This window comes from Salvelinus sp. IW2-2015, linkage group LG13 (assembly GCF_002910315.2).
Source record: "Salvelinus sp. IW2-2015 linkage group LG13, ASM291031v2, whole genome shotgun sequence".
Lineage (NCBI taxonomy): Eukaryota > Metazoa > Chordata > Actinopteri > Salmoniformes > Salmonidae > Salvelinus > Salvelinus sp. IW2-2015.
The window spans coordinates 2,721,806-2,745,179 of NC_036853.1; the positions used below are offsets into that span (position 1 = coordinate 2,721,806).

At 39.9% G+C, this 23,374-nt stretch overlaps 1 protein-coding gene across 1 annotated transcript; it reads left to right on the forward strand.

Moving 5' to 3' along the window:
- Nucleotides 1-21,266: 21,266 nt before the first annotated feature.
- On the forward strand, nucleotides 21,267-22,340 carry LOC111971400 (gamma-crystallin M2-like). The gene is made up of 3 exons (XM_023998159.1): nucleotides 21,267-21,370; nucleotides 21,575-21,814; nucleotides 21,984-22,340. The coding sequence occupies exons 1-3, from the start codon at nucleotides 21,338-21,340 to the stop codon at nucleotides 22,257-22,259; spliced, it is 549 nt and encodes a 182-aa protein (XP_023853927.1). The 5' UTR covers nucleotides 21,267-21,337; the 3' UTR covers nucleotides 22,260-22,340.
- The last annotated feature ends 1,034 nt before the right edge of the window (nucleotides 22,341-23,374 follow it).

Here is a 23,374-nt window from a genome sequence, read left to right on the forward strand (position 1 = left end):
CAGGAATAAATATCTCTMCGGGAAGAAGAAGGGCAGGGGTGTATGTTTCATGATTAACTACTCATGGTGTGATTGTGATAACATACAGGAACTCAAGTAATTTTGTTCTCCCAACCTAGAATACCTCACAAATCAAATTGCTGACCGTATTATCTCCAAGACAATTCTCTTCGGTTATTGTCACAGCCGTGTATATTCCCCTCACGTCCATACCATGACGGCCCTAAAATAACTTCACTGGACTTTATGCAAACTGGAAACAACATATCTTGAGGCCACATTATTGTAGCTGGGATTTTAACAAAGCAAATTTGAGGAAAGTGCTACCGAGTTTCTATCAACACATTGACTGTAGTAACTCACGCTGCTAAAACACTCAACCACTGCAACTCAACACACTGCAGGCCCTCCCCACCCTCCATTCAGCAAATCTGATCATGACTAAGTTTACTCCTCCCTTCCTATAGGCAGAAACTCAAACAGGAAGTGGCTAAGGACTATTAAAGCTGTTCTGACCAATCGGAATCGAATCAATTTATATTTATAAAAGCCTTCTTACATCAGCTGATATCTCAAAGTGGCTGTACAGAACCCAGCTTAAAACACCCAAACAGACCAAGCAATGCAGTGTAGAAGCACGGTGGCTTGGAAAAACTCCCTAGAAAGGCCAGAACTAGGAAGAAACCTAGAGAGGAACCAGGCTATGAGGGGTGGACAGTCCTCTTCTGGCTGTGCCGGGTGGAGATTATAACAGAAATGGCCAAGATGTTCAAAATGTTCATAGATGACCAGCAGGTCAAAATAATAATAATCACAGTGGTGTCGAGGGTGCAACAGGTCAACACCTCAGAGAGTAAATGTCAGTTGGCTTTTCATAGCCGATCATTTAGAGTATCTCTACCTTTCCTGCTGTCTCTAGAGTGTTGAAAACAGCAGGTCTGGGACAGGTAGCATGTCCGATGAACAGGTCAGGGTTCCATAGCGCAGGCAGAACAGTTGAAACTGGAGGCAGCCAGCAACGTTCAGGTGGACTGGGGACAGCAAGGATCATCAGGCACAGTAGTCCTGAGGCATGGTCCTAGGGCTCAGGTCCCTCCGAGAGAGTAGAAAGAAAGAATTAAAGAGAGCATACTTAAATTCACACAGGACACCGGATTAAGACAGGAGATCCTCCAGATATAACAGACTGACTCTAGCCCCCCGCGACACAAACTACTGCAGTGTAAATACTGGGAGGCTGAGACAGGAGGGGTCGGGAGACACTGTGGCCCCGTCCGACGATACCCCTGGACAGGGCCAAACAGGCAGGATATAACCCCACCCACTTTGCCAAAAGCACAGCCCATAAACACCCACTGGTGTGGAATCCACACATTCAATGTTGTTATGATTTTAATTGATTTTTTATTATTATATACAGTGGGAGAACAAGTATTTGATACACTGCCGATTTTTGCAGGTTTTCCTACTTACAAAGCATGTAGAGGTCTGTAATTTTTTATCATAGGTACATACTGTGAGAGACGGAATCTAAAACAAAAATCCAGAAAATCACATTGTATGATTTTTAAGTACATTAATTTGCATTTTTCTGCATGACACAAGTATTTGATCACCTACCAACCAGTAAGAATTCCGGCTCTCACAGACCTGTTCGTTTTTCTTTAAGAAGCCCTCTGTTCTCCACTCATTACCTGTATTAACTGCACCTGTTTGAACTCGTTATCTGTATAAAAGATCACCTGTCCACACACTCATATCAAACAGACTCCAACCTCTCCACAATGGCCAAGACCAGAGAGCTGTGTAAGGACATCAGGGATAAATTAATAGACCTGCACAAGGCTGGGATGGGCTACAGGACAATAGGCAAGCAGCTTGGTCGAGAAGGCAACAACTGTTTGCGCAATTATTAGAAAAATGGAAAGAAGTTCAAGATTACGGTCAATCACCCTCGGTCTGGGCTCCATGCAAGATCTCACCTTGTGGGGCATCAATGATCATGAGGAAGGTGAGGGATTCACGCCCAGAACTACACGACAGGACCTGGTCAGATGACCTGAAGAGAGCTGGGACCACAGTCTCAAAGATAACCATTAGTAACACACTACGCCGTCATGGATAAAACCCTGCAGCGCACGCAAGGTCCCCCTGCTCAAGCCAGCGCATGTCCAGGCCCGTCTGAAGTTTGCCAATGACCATCTGGATGATCCAGAGAGGTATGGGAGAAAGTCATGTGGTCTGAATGAGACAAAAATTTAGCTTTACTTAGGTCTAACTCCACTCGCCGTGTTTGGAGGAAGAAGAAGGATGAGTACAACCCCAAGAACACCATCCAACCCTGAAGCATGGGAGTGGAAACATTCATTCTTTTGGGAATGCTTTTCTGCAAAGGGACAGGACGACTGCACCATATTGAGGGAGGATGGATGGGGCCATGTATCGCGAGATCTTGGCCAAACAACTCCTTCCCTCAGTAAGAGCATTGAAGATGGGTCGTAGCTGGGTCTTACCAGCAATGACAACGACCCGAAACACCACAGCCAGGGCAACTAAGGAGTGGCTCCGTAAGAAGGATCTCAAGGTCTGGAGTGGCCTAGCCATTCTCCAGACCTGAACCCAATAGAAAATCTTTGGAGGGAGCTGAAAGTCCGTATTGCCCAGCGCAGCCCTGCTTCAGTGTGTGCAAACCTGGTCAAGAACTACAGAAACAGAAACAAAGGTTTCTGTACCAAATATTAAGTTCTGCTTTTCTGATGTATCAAATACGTATGTCATGCAATAAAATGCAAATGAATTACTTAAAAATCATACAATGTGATTTTCTGGATTTTTGTTTTAGATTCCGTCTCTCACAGTTGAAGTGTACCTATGATAAAAATCAGACCTCTACATGCTTTGTAAGTAGGAAAACCTGCAAAATCGGCAGCGTATCAAATACTTGTTCTCCCCACTGTATATATTTTTTTTAAACCTTTAATTAACTAGGCAAGTCAGTGAAGAACAAATTMTTATTTACAATGACGGCCTAGGAACAGTGGGTTAACTGCCTTGTTCAGGGGTAGAACGACAGATTTTTWACTTGTCAGCTCAGGTATTCGATCTAGCAACCATTTGGATCACTGGCCCAACGCTCTAACCACTAAGCTACCTACCACTCCAGGTGGACTGGGATATGATCCAGGTAGCCTCAGAGAATAACATTGATGAAAATACTGATACGGTTACTGAGTTTATCAGGAACGGTATAGGAGATGTTGTACCTACTGTGACTATTAAAACCTACTCTAACCTGAAACCGTGGATAGATGGCAGCATTCATGCAAAACTGAAAGCGCGAACCACCGCATTTAACCATGGCAAGGTGACTGGGAATATGGCAGAATACAAATAGTGCAGTTATTCCCTCCGTTAGGCAATCAAACACACAAAACTTCAGTATGGAGACAAAGTGGAGTCGCAATTCAACGGCTCAGACACAAGACGTATGTGACAGGGTCTACAGACAATCACGGACTACAAAAGGAAAACCAGCCACGTCGCRGACACCGACGTCTTGCTTCCAGAAAAGCTAAACACCTTCTTCGCCMGCTTTGAGGATAACACAGTGCCACCKACGTGGCCCACTACCAAGGACTGTGGGCTCTCCTTCTCTGTGGCCGACGTGAGTAAGACATTTAAGCCTCCCTAGCCGCGTCCTCAGAGCATGCGCAGACCAGCTGGCTGGTGTGTTTACAGACATATTCAATCTTTCCCTATCCCAGTCTGCTGTCCCCACTTGCTTCAAGATGGCCTCCATTTTTCCTGTACCMTAGAAAGCAAARGTAACTGGAACTAAATKATTATYGCSCCGTAGCACTCACTTCTGTCATCATGAAGTGCTTTGAGAGACTAGTCAARGATCATATCACATCTACCTTACCTGACACCCTAGACCCACTTCAATTTGCTTAACGCCCCAATAGATCCACAGACGATGCAATCACCATCTCACTGCACACTGCCCTATCCCATCTTCACAAGATGAATACCTATGTAAGAATGCTATTTATTGACTATAGCTCAGCATTCAACACCATWGTACCCTCCAAGGTCATCATTAAGCTCGAGGCCCTGGGTCTGAACCCCGCACTGTGCAACTGGGTCTTGGACTTCCTGAGAGGCCGCCCCCAGGTGGTGAAGGTAGGAAACAACACCTCCACTTTGCTGATCCTCAACACTGGGGCCACACAAGAATGAGTGTTCAGCAACCTCCTGTACTCTCTGTTCACCCATGACTGCGTGGCCAAGCACGCCTCCAACTCAATTATCAAGTTTGCAGATGACACAACAGTAGTACGCCTGATTACCAACAATGACGAGACAGCCTGCCCAATGCATCATCGGGAGAAAACTACCTGCCCTCCAGGACACCTACAGCAGCCGATGTCACAGGAAGGCCAAAAAGATSATCAAGGACAACAATCACCTTAGCCACTGCCTGTTCACCCCGTTATCATCCAGAAAGTGAGGTCAGAACAGGTGCATCAAAGCTGGGACTGAGAGACTGAAAAACAGCTTCTATCTCAAGGCCATCAGACTGTTAAATAGCCATCATAGCCATTAGAGGCTGCTGCCTATATACATAGACTTGAAATCACTGGCCACTTTAATAATAGAACACTAGTCACTTTAATAATGTTTACATATTTTGCATTACTCATTTCATATGTATATACTGTATTCTATCCTATTYTACTGTATCTTAGTCTATGCCGCTCTGACATTGCTCACCCAAATATTTATATATTCTTAATTCCATTCCTTTACTTTAGATGTGTGTGTATTGTTGTGAAATTGTTAGATAYTACTGCACCGTTGGAGCCAGAAACACAAGCATTTCGCTACACCCGCAATAACATCTGCTAAACACGTTTATGTGACAAATACAATTTGATTTGATTTGAAGAGTGGAAACGATGATCTTGGCTGTGGGGCAGGCCTGTGTGGCTGTTATAGCCACCTGGGTCAGAGCCTTAGTTACATCCACCCTGCCTKTGCTGAGATCATTTGTCCCTGTGTGGAGGATTATGTGGGTCGATGCCTTCAGTCTCTGCTCTGCCAGTTATCCAAGGGCAGACTGCTTAGTTGGGCACCAGATCTTCCTCACTCTTCTCCTTGGGAACAGCAGTCTTTCATCAAGGTATTTTCCATTGGAGTCACACAGGATGACAATGTTGTCCTCAGTCTGTTTCTCTCGCTGTGTGCTGCTGTYGTGGGTGGTGTCTGGAGTGACGCTCTCCATGGGGCAGGGGTTGAGAATGTGTGCGTGTGTGTTAGTGCTGGGGAGGTTGGTTGTGTGGCTGTCAATGTTGGGTGTATGGCTATTAATGAAGGGTGTTGAATTTGGAGAGGTTGTGGGTCTGTGTGCCAGTAGTGTGTGTGGTGTGTGTGGATGTCTGTCTTCAGGGTGGACAGCAGGATGGTCCTCATCTCTTCCAGCTGTCTCTCCAGGGACTGGCTGTGCTGCTCCCTCCTGATGAGTTCCTCCTTTGTGCGGTTCAGCTCCATCCGCAGTTCTTGCTTTACAGCACAGCACATGCAGGTCTGTGGGTTTGTGGGTTAGGTCTGATCTGGTTGCTGGAGATGGTCTTTTCACTTTAGACAGTGTAGTCTCTCTGTTGTTCAGCCAGGCTGTCTTTCAGAGCGTTAACTCTGGGGGAATGGTGTGAATGAGGAGGTGGGGAAGGGGTACCCTGTTGTTGTTTCTGATGTTGACACATCTTCATGTGTAGCCTCCGGCTTCTCCTGTTTAAAGCGCCCTATAGCCGCTTTTAGTATTGGAAATTCTCTTTTTGAACCCCTCCAGGCTGCTGTCACGACGTGGCCCTTTGGAGGTGYATATCGTGGCTCCCCCCCACTMTCACTCTTACCACCACAAGTTTTATGACTTTGACTTTTTCTAGACGACACAAATTACTAGTCTGCAGCWACAAATTATGTAAATCTAGAACGAGAAAACAACAACGACATACGGGGGTAAATATATACATTGCAATTATTCTCGAATGAGTGGCCGTTCAATGATTATAATCATCTGCTGTGTGACGTGAATCCATTTTGTCTTTCCCGCTCTTTCTCAGTCCCCACCCCTTTCCTTTGTCTACCATGCCGTCATATCGGATTAGCCCACTAGGGACTTTTCTATCATTGTTAGTWACCAATATCTACTGTTTGTTTGTTTTGTATTTCTGTGATTAGTTAGTTAGTAAATAAATAATTAAGTAAATTTGTATATTGCTGATTCATTATGGAAACTAGGGTTTGTGCAGATATCCAACGGTTTGCGACGTTCAGTAATGAGAACTGATGAGGTAATAATAATAATTAATTAATAGAAGACTAATTGATCAGATCTGAAGAGTTATATTCAGAAAATTTCAACTCTGTAAATCTCAACATCTTCTGTGGTTCCCCGACTTCCTAGTCTAATTCATGTTTACATGATTTGTTTAATCACATAATAATTACACTTAGAGAACTGATTTGATATAAATAAGTCACCTTTAATGATAGTCCAGACACATGACACTGCTCTCAGGATCCTAAACCATTGTTGTTCCATTGTTGTAACTGTTAACTGTAAATGTCCTTCCTCTTCCAGGTTGCATCTCACTCTCCTCTCTTCAGGTCCACTAAAGTCACTCAAATGGTCTCTGGGTGGTCCCTCTGGGTCTTCTGTTTGAATTKCTTATTTTCTATGATTGTTGTAATATCTGTAGGGTATTCAATTTCAACCTTGTTTATATTTTAAAAAGATGCACCTGGGCCTGCATGGCTTGCTACAGACAACGTCGGTATTAGATAGAATGTCGCGACCATGCCCGCGTGTGAAGAAAACAACCTGTTGTTACCTARGTTACCCAATTGCCTCACAGCAATTCAAATGCAATTTTCTTGTTGTCTGCTTCTTTTAGTAAATTACAAAACTACMTTTAAGAAAAGTAAAACATGTCTAAAGATTACTTTTCAACATTGCCTGCTCCCTAGTGCAGACACTACTTAGAAAAGCATAATATTGYAGGGCATGCCCCTTTTCATGACAATGCTAGCAGAGTGTCTTACCTGTGATTATATTTTTTCCACACACATAGCTGCGTGTAGCCTACTTGGACACCACATCCCCACATTTCCCACTCTCCCACAATGATTAGCCTGAAGCAACAGGGCTTTTCTCACAGGCTCTATTTCCCTGTGTGGGAGCATTGTGAACCATAGCATAGGATTTTTGACCTGGCTACATGTAGATTTAACAACACAGCAGCTTTTCGGCATGTTTTGTTATTTTTGTATAGCAAAAAAATCGATGACGAAGTTGCCTTTTTTACAATGGGGGTCAATAGGAAAGTATATTGGTTTTCCTAATTTGTGGGTGTGGTCAAGGGGAATTTCTTATTATTATGTGAATACCGACTGGGACTATGGCTTGGTAMTTCATTATGACATCAGTATGTGTTCAGCATGTTGAGCTTGTTTWTGCTAATGCTAATAGCACATTAGCTTCTCGGTTTGTTGGTGTTTTCTTTAAGGTTCTTGGTATTTCAGAGGTCTTACCTTTTGTGCTTCTGTCTCTGAGGTTTATGGTTTTATGACAACTATTGTTTTCCTTATTCAGTTTAAAAAATAAACAACTTTTCAAGATATTTTTCAGGAGCTCATGTTGCTTGCTGCCAATTGCCAAGTTGCCTAGCAACAGTTTTAGGTAGGGTGATGGTCGTGGGAGGGGTAATGTCACAAATAATTGGCCTGGATGTTATGTGTGGGCTAAAATGGCAGAGGGTGCAATACGAACCTAGTTAAGAGATAAGTTATGGGTTAGAAATGGTGGGTGCAGTAACTATAACAGATCATTGATAGGTGAGCTGGGAGAGTGGGGCAAGTCTTGATAGTCCAACTAAAATTCAAATGGACTATCCATCCTGGTCGATCCTGTGGTGCCATTGGAAAGCTGGAACCTTTCTGGGCTTCCGGATACTGGCATCAAACACTGAAAATGTGATTTTATTCGGGACATGCTCCACCAACATCTGAAGATTATGATACAGATGTAGGATCTTAATTTGATCACCCTGTTGCAGGAGAACTTTTCAGCAATGAAGGAAATGTAAAATTTGTAGTGTATTTGAGGTTTTAAAAGGTGTCTGACATTTGTAATTTCCACTTACAAATTGCAGACTTGAGTTTCCCTTACAAAAAATATATCAACACCTTCCAAAATGTCCATTAATTATAATCCACATAGTAATGCACATTTCCTTTTGCTGCAGGATTATTTTCCTGCTGTTGCAAACTGGCTCAATTTAAGATTGTGCAGMTACACAATTTTCAATTAAAGTAAAAAAACAAACCCCAATTTTTTAAACACTATGTGAAATCCTCATAGTGATCCATTCAGCAGTCAACTGAAGTGGGAGGATAGATGCCAGTCCAGTTCTTAGTTTGCAGAAATGCACACATAAACACACTGTAAAAATGACAACTTAACCTATTGCTTAAAGCTGCAATATGTCACTTTTGGGGCGACACGACCAAATTCACATAGAAATGTAAGTTATATATCGGTCATTGTCATTGTCAAGTCTAAGAACCCGTATATCTGTTCTATGTGCGCTATTTCTATGTTTTCCATTCTTACGTTTCGTTTTTACGTCTTATATTTTTATATATATGTGTAAAAATATATATATATATTTCCTGAGYTTTATTATTTCTCCTAGWTATATAGGACAGGCAATTCAAAACYTTATTCCTTATGATGTTTTTTTCAAACTTATTCACAAAAGGCTTGAAAAACAATCGCACTAAATGTGAACCTGCGTTTGTCTGCCGACGACCGTTCAGCGTGCTGTGTTTTAGGGAACACCCGCCGTAGACTTCTGACATTTTTCTTGCAATTCTACATATGAAATCAGTGCACACTTTGTTCACAAATTACTAAGTACTCTCAGCCAGCAAATGCTACCGGTATGAAAGAGCCCKTAGACACTTACTTTGTGAAGGATACAGGACGGAAAGCCATTGAATACAATGAGCATGTCTCTGTCCTTAACAAATACAGTCATGGGTGGTAACTGCAATTCACTTGAAAGGCACAMTGGGAAATATGAAAATATTGTAGAATACATTTTTAAGTTGAGCAAACACACAATTCAATTTGAAAATCTATGTTGGTTTAGCTAGTATACCCAAATTGATAGTTCAAGTTGAACAAACTTCAATGCTATTTTGCAGCTTGGTTGCCTTAATATTTTAAGTTAAATCAACAAATATTTTTTACAATGCCCACACACACACACACACACACACACACACACACGAGGGCAGGTCATCAATTCATTAAGTGTACAGATCCAGAGTGTCTGACCGCCTCAGTCCCTTATGTGTGACTCAAACTGAATGTGGTCCAAAACAACCCTTCACCTCAGCAACCAGCCAATATTCCTGTCCTCAAACAATCCTTTAATTATCTGTCATTCCTTCTAATCCTATTACACAAAAGATAGAATTGATGTGAAAATGAATACAAGGGCAAAGCAAACAGAACGAAATGAAAATATTTAACAGGTTTTAACAAGATTGTTTTTTCTAATATGTCGGTTCGAGCAACATAAAACATAATCAAACGCTGAACAATTAAACATTTTCCATTWCAAATTCCCCTTTCACGTCATTCCCCCCTTTACTTTTTCTCTTTCCTTGAGGCGTGTAATACAAGAGATCACCATGATGTCAATAGMAAGCAAATTTAGTTCCGGGTAGAGAAAGTTGTGTGGTTCTCTGCATGGTTGTGCTCAGTATTTACAAATCAGTAATCGCATAATGTATTTGATAGTATAGTAAATCAACTTTCCAATAACATGAACCATTGTCAATGTCACAGTGCTATTTCATGGTGTAATCTCAAAATTATCTTGCAGATGACGGGAGTGAGGCACTAGTGTAACTCCATAAACTGGCTATGTGACGTTAGCGTGCCACGTCCAAAACTGCTTGTTCGCAAAYGAACAATGGGGAATGATATCACAGTCAAGCAATAATATTGTATTTTAAACAGAGATTGTTATTTTCTGTGTATAACATTATCTACTAGCAAGCAAGCGGACTAGTCCAAACCTGGTTGCTGGATGGCTAGCAGAGGAAAACATCTTCCACATTGGAATGATTACAGGCTTATGCAAGACAGGCAGCTTGTTAAACTAGCTAGTACACTTTCTGATAACCTCCCAGCCCCAGCTCAGAGTATGGCAGGCTATGGAACCATCAAATCAAATCAAATGTATTTATATAGCCCTTCGTACATCAGCTGATATCTCAAAGTGCTGTACAGAAACCCAGCCTAAAACCCCAAACAGCAAGCAATGCAGGTGTAGAAGCACGGTGGCTAGGAAAAACTCCCTAGAAAGGCCAAAACCTAGGAAGAAACCTAGAGAGGAACCAGGCTATGAGGGGTGGCCAGTCCTCTTCTGGCTGTGCCGGGTGGAGATTATAACAGAACATGGCCAAGATGTTCAAATGTTCATAAATGACCAGCATGGTCAAATAATAATCACAGTAATTATATAATATAATCACAATAATTACCCATCATTGGGTAAGGACATATTTGTGTGCTGATGTAGCTACCAAGCCACCTTATTCATTGAAAACAAGGGTTGTCTGTGCTTGCTAACGTTACAAGACTGACATCTGCATTCATCCATCCGTGCTGGAAAGATACCCAATGCAACGGCATGGCAGAGCTAGCTAGCTAGCTACCACACCCACTGGCAGGCAGCTTGTGGTCATTGGGTGTTCAAACAAGATAGCTGAAAAATAACACAATAACTGGAACTCAGCTAGCTAAGTAACTAGTTAGCTAGGTAGTTGGGGGCTTCAGGTGGGCTAGCTAACATTAGCTAGCAACTGTTTTTGGATATATGCAGGCTACAAAGTGCCGGTGTGTGAAGATTGGATAACTTAAAATGCCCCTGAGATAATTGTTGTTGTTTTCATGAATGGAAACGATTAGCTATCTATACAACATTGCAATTACGGCTAGGTACACTATATATACAGCAGTATGTGGACACCCCTTCAAATTAGTGGATTTGGCTACTTCAACCACATCTGTAGCTGACAGGTGTATAAAATCAAGCACACAGCCATACAATCTCCATAGACAAACATTGGTAGTAGAATGCCTTACTGAAAAGCTCAGTGACTTTCAATGTGGCACCGTCATAGGATGCCACCTTTCCAACAAGTCAGTTGGTCAAATTTCTGCCCTGCTAGAGCTGCCCCGGTGGCCGAGCAGCCACACTCAATCCTAAAATCACTATGCACAATACCAAGCATCGGCTGGAGTATGTAAAGCTTGCCAACTGTAAAGTTTGGTGGAGGAGGAATAATGGTCTGGGGCTGTTTTTTTATGGTTCATACTAGGCTCCTTAGTTCTAGTGAAGGAAAATCATAATGCTACAGCATACAATGACATTCTAGACGMTTCTGTGCTTCCAACTTTGTGGCCACAGTTTGGGGAAGGCCCTTTCCTATTTTAGTATGACAATGCACAAAGCGAGGTCCATACAGAAATGGTTTGTTGAGAACAGTGTGGAAGAACTTGACTGGCCTCCACACAGCCCAGACCTCAACCCCATCGAACACATTTGGGATGAATTGGAACGCCGACCGTGAGCCAGGCCTAATCGCCCAACATCAGTGCCCAATCTCACTAATGTTCTTGTGGCTGAATGGAAGCAAGTCCCCGCAGCAATGTTTCAACATCTAGTGGAAAGCCTTCCCAGAAAGGTGGAGGCTGTTATAACAACAAAGGGGGGGCCAACTCCATATTAATGTCCATGATTTTGGAATGAGATTTTCGACAAGCAGGTGTCCACATACTTTTGGTTATGTAGTATAATTTATTTATTTAAAAAATACACATAAATACAAGGCTCTGGCTAGCATACAGGTCAGCTTCAACCAAGACAATGCAGCTTTGTACCAAGCTAGCATTTCCTCCATGAACGAAGCAAACTACCTWTCTAGCTGACAAGCTAGACAAATGGAACCTTGGTAACAAGAGAGTAGTGTTGATGATTTTATAGACATTTTTTATAAAAAACWGACTATTTTATTAATTTGAAAATGTTGCTAGTCCGGCAGTGCTCTGCATACTGTTTTTTATGTATTCCTATACTTTCTCGAGTCCAGCTTTCTGACGCTCGCAACTAAGAATTACCAGATTGGCTTTGACAACAAACATTCAGATTTTGTCTATTGTGGGGATGTTCTTCACAATTTTCTGACCATTCCAAAACACTAGTGTAAGGTGATTTCCCCCACTACTGATGGTAGCCTTTTCATTATTCCTGGCATCGTCCTGACAACAGAATGTCGCTGGGGGCGACGGTGACCTTGCCAACGGGAGTCCTGTATTAAACACTAATGAGGATGACTTTTGGAAAAGCTTCTCTGAGGTAAAGATAGGCCTCTGCTACCCAAACTGTGAGGTGGAGTTGCGAGTGTGAAAACAAGGATAGGGACAAAAAATAAATCAGGCCAAAATAGTGATTCATTTAATTTTACATTTTAGTCATTAAAATGACGCTCTTATCCAGAGAGGCTTACAGTTATTGCATTCGTCTTAAGATAGCTAGGTGAGACAACCACATATCACAGTCAAAGCAAGTATATTTTCTATCAACAAAGTAGTTATCAGCAATGTCAGTGCAAGTCAACTTTGAATTGGGCGAGACCCCCAAGCCTGCACCATCTGTTTGTGTATTTGATGTTTAATGATGTACAGTGCCTTCAGAAAGTATTGACACCCCTTGACTTTTCCTACATTTTGTTGTCACTGGCCTACACACAATACCCCATAATGTCAAATTGGAATTATGTTTCTCAAATGTTTAACAATTTTATAAAAAATGTAAAGTTTAAATGTCTGGAGTCAATAAGCATTCAAATCCCTTTGTTATGGCAAGACTAAATACGTTTAGGAGTAAACATTTGCTTAACAAGTCACATAAGTTGCACGGACTCCCACTCTGGGTGCAAAAATAGTTTTTAACATGATTTTTGAATGTTTTCTGTACTCCTCACATTCAGATATTCGAAGGTCCCTCAGTAGATCAGTGAATTTCAAACACAGATTCAACTACAAAGACCAGGGAGGTTTTTCAATGCCTTGTAAAGAAGGGCACCTATTGATAGGTGGGTGAAAAAAGGAAAACGGGAAAAAAAAGCACACATTGAATATCCCTTTGAGCATAGTGAAGTTATTCATTACACTTTGGATGGTACAGTGGCAATAATGTACGTAAACCCTTTGGAAAAACATGGATCTCTGCATAAATTGGTCATAACATTTGATCTGATCTTCATCTAGGTCACAACAACAGACAAACACAGTCTGCTTAAACTAATAACACACAAACAATTATACGTTTTCATGTCTTTATTGAACACACACGTGTAAACATTCACAGTACAGGGTGGGAAAAGTATGTGAACCCTTGGATTTAATAACTGGTTGACCCTCCTTTGGCAGCAATAACCTCAACCAAACATTTTCTGTAGTTGGGGATCAGATCTGCACAATGGTCAGGAGGAATTTTGGACCATTCGTCTTTACAAAACTGTTGAAGTTCAACAATATTCTTGGGATGTCTGGTATGAACTGCTCTTTTGAGGTCATGCCACAGCATCTCAAACGAGTTGAGGTCAGGACTCTGACAAGGCCGCTCCAGAAGGCATATTTTCTTCTGTTGAAGCCATTCTGTTGTTGATTTACTTCTGTGTTTTGGGTCGTTGTCCTGTTGCATCACCCAACTTCTGTTGAGCTTCAATTCACGGACAGATAGCCTAACATTCTCCTGAAAAATGTCTTGATAAACTTGGGAATTCATTTTTCTGTCTGATAACAAGCTGTCCGGGCCCTGAGGCAGCAAAGCAGCCCCAAACCAAGACGCTGCCTCCACCATATTTACAGTTGGGATGAGGTTTTGATGTTTGTGTGCTGTGCTGTGCCTTTTTTTCTCCACACATAGTGTTGTTTGTYCCTTCCTAACAACTSCACTTTAGTTTAATCTGTCCAGCTGCACTTTTGCAAATTTCAGACACGCAACAATGTTTTTTTTTGGACAGTAGTGTCTTCTTACGTGGAGTCCTCCTATGAACACCATTCTTGTTTAGCGTTTTACGTATCGTAGACTCGTCAACAGAGATTTTAGCATGTTCCAGAGATTTCTGTAAGACTTCAGCTGACACTAGGATTCTTCTTAACTTCATTGAGCATTTTGTACTGTGCTCTTGCAGTCATCTTTGCAGGACGACCACTCTCAGGGAGAGTGCTGAACTTTCTCCATTTATAGACAATTTGTCTTAACGTGGACTGATGAACATCAAGGATTTTAGAGACACTTTTGTAACCCTTTCCGGCCTTACGCAAGTCCAAAATTCTTAATCTTAGGTCTTCATAGATCTCTTTTGTTCGAGGCATGGTTCACATCAGGCAATGTTTTTTTGTGAATAGCAAACTCAAAWTTTGTGAGAGATTTTTATAGGGCAAGGCAGCTCTAACCAACATCTCCAATCTCGTCTTATTGATTGGACTCCAGGTTAGCTGACTCTTGACTCCAATTAGCTTTTGGAGAAGTCATTAGCCTAGGGGTTCACATACGTTTTCCAACCTACACTGTGAATGTTTAAATTATGTATTCAATATAGACAAGAAAAATACGATAATTTATGTGTTATTAGTTTAAGCACACTATTTTTGTCTATTGTTGTGACTTAGATGAAGATCAGATCAAATTTGATGACCAATTTATGCAGAAATCCAGGTTATTCCAAAGGGTTCACATACTTTTTCTTGCCACTGTATATCAATACACCCAGTCACTACAAAGATACAGGGTTCCTTCCTAACTTAGTTGCCAGAGAGGAAGGAAACAGCTCAGAGATTTCACCATGAGGCCAATGGTGACTTCAAAACAGTTAGAGTTTAATTGCTGTGATAGGAGAAAACTGAGGATAGATCAACAACATTGTAGTTACTTCACAATACTAACCTAATTGACAGAGTGAAAAGAAGGAAGCCTGTACTAAATACAAATATTCCAAAACATGCATCCTGTTTGCAACAAGGCACTAAAGTAAYACTGCAAAAAATGTGGCAAAGCAATTAACTTTTTGTCCTGAATACAAAGTGTTATGTTTGGGGCAAATCTAATACAATACATTACTGAGTACCACTCTCCATATTTTCAAGGATAGTGGTGGTTGCATCATGTTATGGGTAAGCTTAATTAAGGACTGGGGAGTTTTTCAGGATGAAAAAAGAAATGGAATAGAGCTAAGCACATGCWAAATCCTAGAGGAGAACCTGATTCAATTTGCTTTCCACCAGACACTGGGAGATGAGTTCACCTTCCAGCAGGACAATAACCTTAAACACAATGCCAAATCTATACTGGAGTTAAATACCAAGAAGAAAGTGAATGTGCCTGAGTGGCCAAATTACAGTTTTGACTTAGATTTTCAAGTAGATTTAAGTCAAAAATGTATTACAAGACCTAATAATGGTTGTCTAGTAATGCTCAACAACCATTTTGACAGAGCTTGAAGAAGTTTGAAAAGAATAATGGGAATTTTGCACAATCTTTCGTGGAATGCTCTTAGAGACTTACCCAGGAAGACTCACAGCAGTAATTGCTGCCAAAGATGCTTCTGCAAAGTATTGACTCAGCGGTGTGAATACTTACAGTGGCTTGCGAAAGTATCCTATTTTGTTGCCTTASAACCTGGAATTAAAATAGATTTTTGGGGAGGTTTGTATCATTTTATTTACAGAACATGCCTACCATTTTGAAGATGCAATATATTTTGGGGGGTGWAACAAACAAGAAATAAGAAAAGAAAAAATGAAAAATTGAACGTGATAACTATTCATCCCCCCAAAGTCAATACTTTGTAGAGCCACYTTTTGCAGCAATTACAGCTGCAAGTCTCTTGAGGTATGTCTCTATAAGCTTGGCACATCTAGCCGCTGGGATTTTTGCCCATTCTTCAAGGCAAAACTGCTCCAGCTCCTTCAAGTTGGATGGGTTCCGCTAGTGTACAGCAATATTTAAGTCATACCACAGGTTCTCAATTGGATAGAGGTCTGGGCTTTGACTAGACCATTCCAATATATTTAAATGTTTCCCCTTAAAGCACTTGAGTGTTGCTTTAGCAGTATGCTTAGGGTTGTTGTCCTGCTGGATTGTGAACCTCCGTCCCAGTCTCAAATCTCTTGAAGACTGAAACAGGTTTCCCTCAAGAATTTCCCTGTATTTAGCGCCATCCATCATTTCTTCAATTCTAACCAGTTTCCCAATCCYTGCCGATGAACAACATCCCCACAGCATGATGCTGCCACCACCATTCTTCACTATGGGGATGTTGTTCTCGGGGTGATGAGAGGTGTTGGGTTTGCGCCAGACATAGCGTTTTCCTTGATGGCCAAAAAGCTAAATTTTAGTCTCATCTAACCAGAGTGCCTTCTTCCATATATTTGGAGAGTCTTCCACATGCCTTTTGGCGAACACCAAATGTGTTTACTTATTTCTTTCTTTAAGCAATGGCTTTTTCCTGGCCACTCTTCCATTCATGACACCTGATGTGTGTTTGTTTAAGTACTCTTCATATCTGCTTTTAAACTGGTATAATACAGATATAATTAATACAAATTCCAGAGATTGTACTTTGACAGTGGTTGCTGCAATAGTCCGCGAGTGTAGGACATGAACAGGGTAATTCAAGGCAAATCATTCAGGGCCCGATTCAGACATGAAAACACTAATTTACTCAAGACAATATGGATACTTTCTCGTATAATGCCTACACAATTCAGCTAAATCAAATTGTCACTTTGAATTACAAAWACAATACCAGTCAAAAGTTTGGAAACACCTTGTCATCGAAGGATTTTTCTTTATTTTTACTATTTTCTACAATTCTACAATGTAGAATAATAGTGAAGACATCAAAACTATGAAATAACAAATATGGAATCATGTAGTGAGCAAAAAAAGTGTTAAACAAATAAAAATATATTTGAGATTTGAGATTCTTCAAAGTAGCCACCCTTTGCCTTGATGACAGCTTTGCACACTCTTGGCATTCTCTCAACCAGCTTCATGAGGTAGTCACCTGGAATGCATTTTAATTAACAGGTGTACCTTGTTAAAAGTTAATATGTGGAATTTATTTCCTTCTTAATGCGTTTGAGCGAATCAGTTGAGTTGTGACAAGGTAGGAGTGGTATACAGAAGATAGCCCTATTTGGTAAAAGACCAAGTCCATATTATGGTAAGAACAGCTCAAATAAGCAAAGATAAATGACAGTCCATCATTACTTTAAGACATGAAGGTCAGTCAATTCTGAAAATTCCAAGAACTTTGAAAGTTTCTTCAAGTGCAGTTGCAAAAACCATCAAGAGCTATGATGAAACTGGCTCTCATGAGGACCACCACTGGAAAGGAAGACCAGAGTTACCTCTGCTGAAGAATAAGTTCACTGCACCTCAGATTGCAGCCCAAATAAATGCTTCATAGAGTTCAAGTAACAGACAAATTTGAAAATCAACTTTTCAGAGGAGACTTTGTGAATCAGTCTTTCATGGTCGAATTGCTTCAAAGAAACCACGATTAAAGGAGACCAATAATAATTGTCCACTATCGGCATATTATTTATTATTGCCATCGAAATGTTAGCTGTTAAAATTAGATCAAACATTAATATTAAGGGATTAAAATCGTGGCTTAAAACTAAGGTGTCATTGTACGCTGATGATTCATGTTTTTTTTTAAAACCACAACTAGAGTCTCTCCAGGGCTCATAGAGGATCTAGATACTTTGTTATCCTCTCTGGATTAAAACCAAATTATGATAAATGTACCATATTACGTATTGGATCACTAAAAAATACACATTTTATATTGCATGTAGTTTACTAATTAAATGGTCTGACGGAGATGTGGACATACTCGGTATAAAAATCCCAAAAGAAAGAAATGATCTCACTCCAATACATTTTTATAGAAAGTTAGCAAAAATAGATAAGATCTTGCTACCATGGAAAGGAAAATACCTGTCTATTTGTGTAAAATCACCCTGATTAACTCTTTAGTCATATCACAGTTTACCTATTTGCTTATGGTTTTGCCTACCTAGTGACCTGCTTTTTAAATTATATGAACAAAAAATATTCCATTTTATTTGGAACGGCAAGCCAGATAAAATTAAAAGGGCCATATTATATAACGAATATGATTCGAGGGCAGAAATTATTAAATATTAAATCATTAGACTTCTCACTAAAGGCTCAGTCATACAAAAGTTATACTTAAATCCAAACTGGTTCTCTAGTAAATTGGTACGATGTCTCATCCTATGTTCAAGAGGGCCTTTTTCCCTTTATTCAGATTACACCTGCTCACTTTCGGTTGTTTGAAAAGGAAATAATCTCCAAAAATATCCTTTTTTTTAAACAAGCCTTAGAAGTTGGTTGCAATTTCAGTTTAATCCACCTGAAAGGACGGAACAAATAGTACAACAAATATTGTGGTTAAATTCAAATATAGTAATTGATAAAAAAAACGGTATTTATCGAAGAAATGTTTAAAAAAGGTATAATTTTGTGAATGATATATAAATAGGACTGGTGGAGTTATGTCACACATGCAGCTAACACAGACATATGGAAATGTCTTCTCTACCCAAAATTACAACCAATTAATTGCAGCATTACCACAAAAATGGAAGAGGCAAGTAGAAGGGAAAAAAGTAAGGAACTTGTATGTCGGCCTGTATTAAAGGACACAAATGGTTAAAGAAAAGTGTGATAAAATAAAACATATACCAATTTCATTTAGACCAAAAAACTGACAGCTGTGCCATATAAATTGCAAAATAGTTGGGAAGAGATTTTCGATGTACCCATTCCATGGCAACATGGTTTATGAATTGATACGCAAAACAACGCCGGATTCAAAACTTCGAATTTTTCAATTTAAATTACTGTACAAAATTCTTGCAACTAATAGAATGTTATATATATGGGGTATACAATCTTCCCAGCTCTGCAGATTCTGTTGTGAGGAGCAGAGTCATTAGATCATTTATTTTGGTATTGTCCATATGTAGCTCGTTTTGGTCACAGGTCCAGGAATGGCTGAAGAATTGCAACATTTGCCTAGAACTAACGCTACAGATAGCAATACTGGGGGATTTGAAAAGCCATAGTCAATCAATCAATAATATAATAATTATTTTAGCAAAAATGTTTATTTTTAATTTACAATCTGTAGAAGCTATGAGAATAGGAAGGTTCAAATCTTTTGTGAAGCATCACAGCACAGTTGAAAAATATATGGCAAATAAAAATCCGAAATGGATGATGTTGGAAGATAGATGGGAAGGGTTGAGTGGAACTGAAGGGTGGGACTAATAACAAGATAAACAATGTAGGGCATACGGGATCTGTGAAATGTGTATAGGTGCGGAGCTTTTGTGAAATAGCACAGTTACAAGTGGAAATAAAATTGGATGGACAACAGAAATAGAGGAAGGACTAAGAACAAACAAGAGAGAACTATTATAAAGTAGACTGTGTCTGTAAAATGGGTATAAGATGTATAAATTGAAGGTAAAAGCAGAAGTGTTTATTAGTTTACTCCAATTGGGGGATCGGTGGTAGGGTTGGCGGGAATAATAATAGGTATATTCTTTTAAAAAGTATGTATGTCTATATAGGTATGTGTATGTATATATGTGTATATGTATGCATGCGTGTATGGATATATATATTTACCCCAAAAAATATGGGGATTGGAAATGATGCAGACAATTACATTGGAAGCAACATTCTTTCCGAATATTAAGCTGATCCACCCCTAAAAAAATATATATATAAAAAAAATATATATATATTATAATATATATATGAAATAAAAATTAAAACAACATGAAGGTCAGTCAATTCTGAAAATTCCAAGAACTTTGAAAGTTTCTTCAAGTGCAGTTGCAAAAACCATCAGAGCTATGATGAAACTGGCTCTCATGAGGACCACCACTGGAAAGGAAGACCCAGATTTACCTCTGCTGAAGAAGATAAGTTCACTGCACCTCAGATTGCAGCCCAAATAAATGCTTCATAGAGTTCAAGTAACAGACAAATCTGAAAATCTACTTTTCAGAGGAGACTTTGTGAATCAGTCTTTCATGGTCGAATTGCTTCAAAGAAACCACGATTAAAGGAGACCAATAATAAGAAGAGACTTGCTTGAGCTAGTCCTTTGGTCTGATGAGTCCAAATTTGAGATTTTTTGTTCCAACCGACATGTCTTTGTGAGATGCAGAGTAGAGGAGGTGTGATGGTGCGGGGGTGCTTTGCTGGTGACACTGTCAGTGATTTATTTAGAATACAGGGCACACCTAACCAGCATGGCTACCACAGCATTCTGGAGCGATACGTCATCCCATCTGTTTTGCTTTTAGTGGGACTATCATTTGTTTTCAACAGGACAATGACCAAACACACATACAGGCTGTGTAAGGGCTATTTGACCAAGAAGCTGTCATCAAGGCAAAAGATGGTTACCTTGAAGAATCTGAAATGTGTGTATATATATATATATATATATATCAAACATATTTTTTTATTTAACACCTTTTTTTGTTACTACATGATTCCATATTTATTATTTTATATTTTTGATGTGTTCACTATTATTCTACAATGTAGAAAATAGTAAAAATAAAGAAAAACATTTGAATGAATAGTTGTGTCCAAACTTTTGACTGGTACTGTATGTGTACATGCTGTACATATATTCTAATTCATCAAACTTGAGCTAAGTTTAAGTTTTTTATGATGGATTCACAAAATGAAGCACCTGATAAAGGAACACATTTCAAACATCCACAATATTTCACAATATAGCATTTCCAATAGTAAAATACTAAGGGGTAAATCTTAAATTTAGAAACGTTTTGTGAGATCAACAAAATGCACACTTTACAATTGCGAAGGTGTGATTTTTTTTATTGTTAAAACCCTTTCACAAAGGCTCATTGTTACAGTACTTTGTTCTTTTGAGAGACATGTGTCCCTGGACATGTGGACAGACCTCAGTGCTCTATGGCCCTCTATTCCATGTTGCTGAGTCAGGGGTTAGTACAATGGGGTTCACAGGTATAAAAAGAAAGGTTTTAAACCAGTAGGATAACAGTTCCCCAGCAAGAGCAGCAGCAGCACAGAGAGACAAAATGACCTCTACCGGCATGAACATGAACGGCAGAGTAAGTATTATATTTAGTGTATTTATTAATATAAATGTTCCTAGCTTGTTAGACTGAGTGCACTTTAGTACTCTAGTGTCAGAGCACAAGGCAACCTTAATCCCAGAAAGCTGATTGTCAGTGGGATTGGGCAAGGCCCAACATGTAGCATTGTSTTTTTGTMTGTWTGAATGGTGAACAGAAAYKATTCTTGCTTATTTTCAGATCACCTTCTACGAGGACAGGAACTTCCAGGGTCGTTCCTATGAGTGCAGCAGCGACTGCCCTGACATGTCCTCCTACCTGAGCCGCTGCCAGTCCTGCAGGGTTGAGAGCGGCTGCTTCATGGTGTACGACCGCCCCAACTACATGGGAAACCAGTGGTTCATGAAGAGGGGAGAGTATTCTGACTATCAGCGCATGATGGGAATGACCGATATCAGGTCCTGCCGCATGATCTCCATGGTAAGCACAAAAACGTTCAGTTTGACGCCTCTTCTAGCTTTTTTGATCTATGTCCATTACTCAATTTGTCTACAATCAATGATACTCCATAACACATTTTTTAGGAAGGTTCCAGAGCTTTTGAGCTGTGCAGATTTCTCCCTAAAACATGTTGTTCATCATGTTACAGCACAGAGGATCTTTCAGGATGAGRATCTACGAGAGGGAGAACTTTGGAGGTCAGATGCACGAGATGATGGACGACTGTGACAGCATCATGGATCGTTACCGCATGAACAACTGCATGTCCTGCAACGTTATGGACGGCCACTGGCTCATGTATGAGCAGCCCCAATACAAAGGCAGGATGATGTACATGAGGCCTGGAGAGTACAGAAACTTTAACCAGATGGGCATGGGCATGAGGTTCATGAGCATGAGACGTATCAACGAGTCCTGTTACTAGATATAGCTTTTACTGATACAAATACGAGAAGCCAGTGAACAAATACGAGAAGCCAGTGAATAAAAACATTGAAAAAAAGGACATCTTGCAAATGGATTTTTTACACTTAACCTGAACCCATGTCATCTAGGTCAACATGTAGCACTTTCCTAAGCCATTCTCAACAATGAAACGTCTTTAATACCATTATCATCTCAAAGAATATAAATGTCAGTTGACAAAGAAATTATTGTTCTAACATTAAGCTACTCAACATGGCAGATTCTAAATCAAATTGAGAGGAAAGACATTTACATATTTTGCATAAACTCAAAAACAGACTCAGCACCCTGTTCCAGAAATTCAAACTTTCGAATAGAAAACGTATGCTGTTAAATAAGCAATATTTAAACAGCAAATTGGACAGTATTACCTAGTGTTGATTTTCAGTGTTACATTTCTAGTGTTGATTCAGGTGTTAAATTAACTCTGTAAGTGTTAAATTAGCACTCAGTGGTGTAAAATAACCCCAGTGTTGGTGTTAATAACCAATGTTGAGTGTGARAGTGATTGTGTCAGTTTTACTATCTGGAGAGTAAAACATTCCAATCAAAACCACAGCCCCATCATTATCAGAATTCCAAGGATGCTCTACTGCAGCTAAACATTTTTAGGATTGTTTGTAATATCTGTGTTTTTGCATGTACATTGATTGATTAATCTTATGCAACACACAGGTAAATAACATACATTTTTTGAAACAAATCCACTCAGTTAGTTCGATTTATTGCACCCATTACTGAAATGGTTGTTCCAGTTTAAATTGTTTATGTAGTGTCTCTTCACATTGTTCCTATTTCTGTCAGTTGTTCTGAAGGCAAGTTGCAGGTGAATACAATTCCAACTGTTGGATGTCCTTTCTCTGCCTGGATTCCAACAGGAATTTCACTTTGCAAACCAGTGTGTTGTGCCTTTCAGGCCTAAAGTGTCCTGTAAACCAGGAGATTCTTAACATCACTGTTTAAGACCTTATGATTTATTTCATATTATTGCCCTAAAGAGTATCTTGATTATATTCCCAGGAACTCATTAGGTGAAGTCCATAGAACTGCAGCTGATTGAATTCAATAACCATG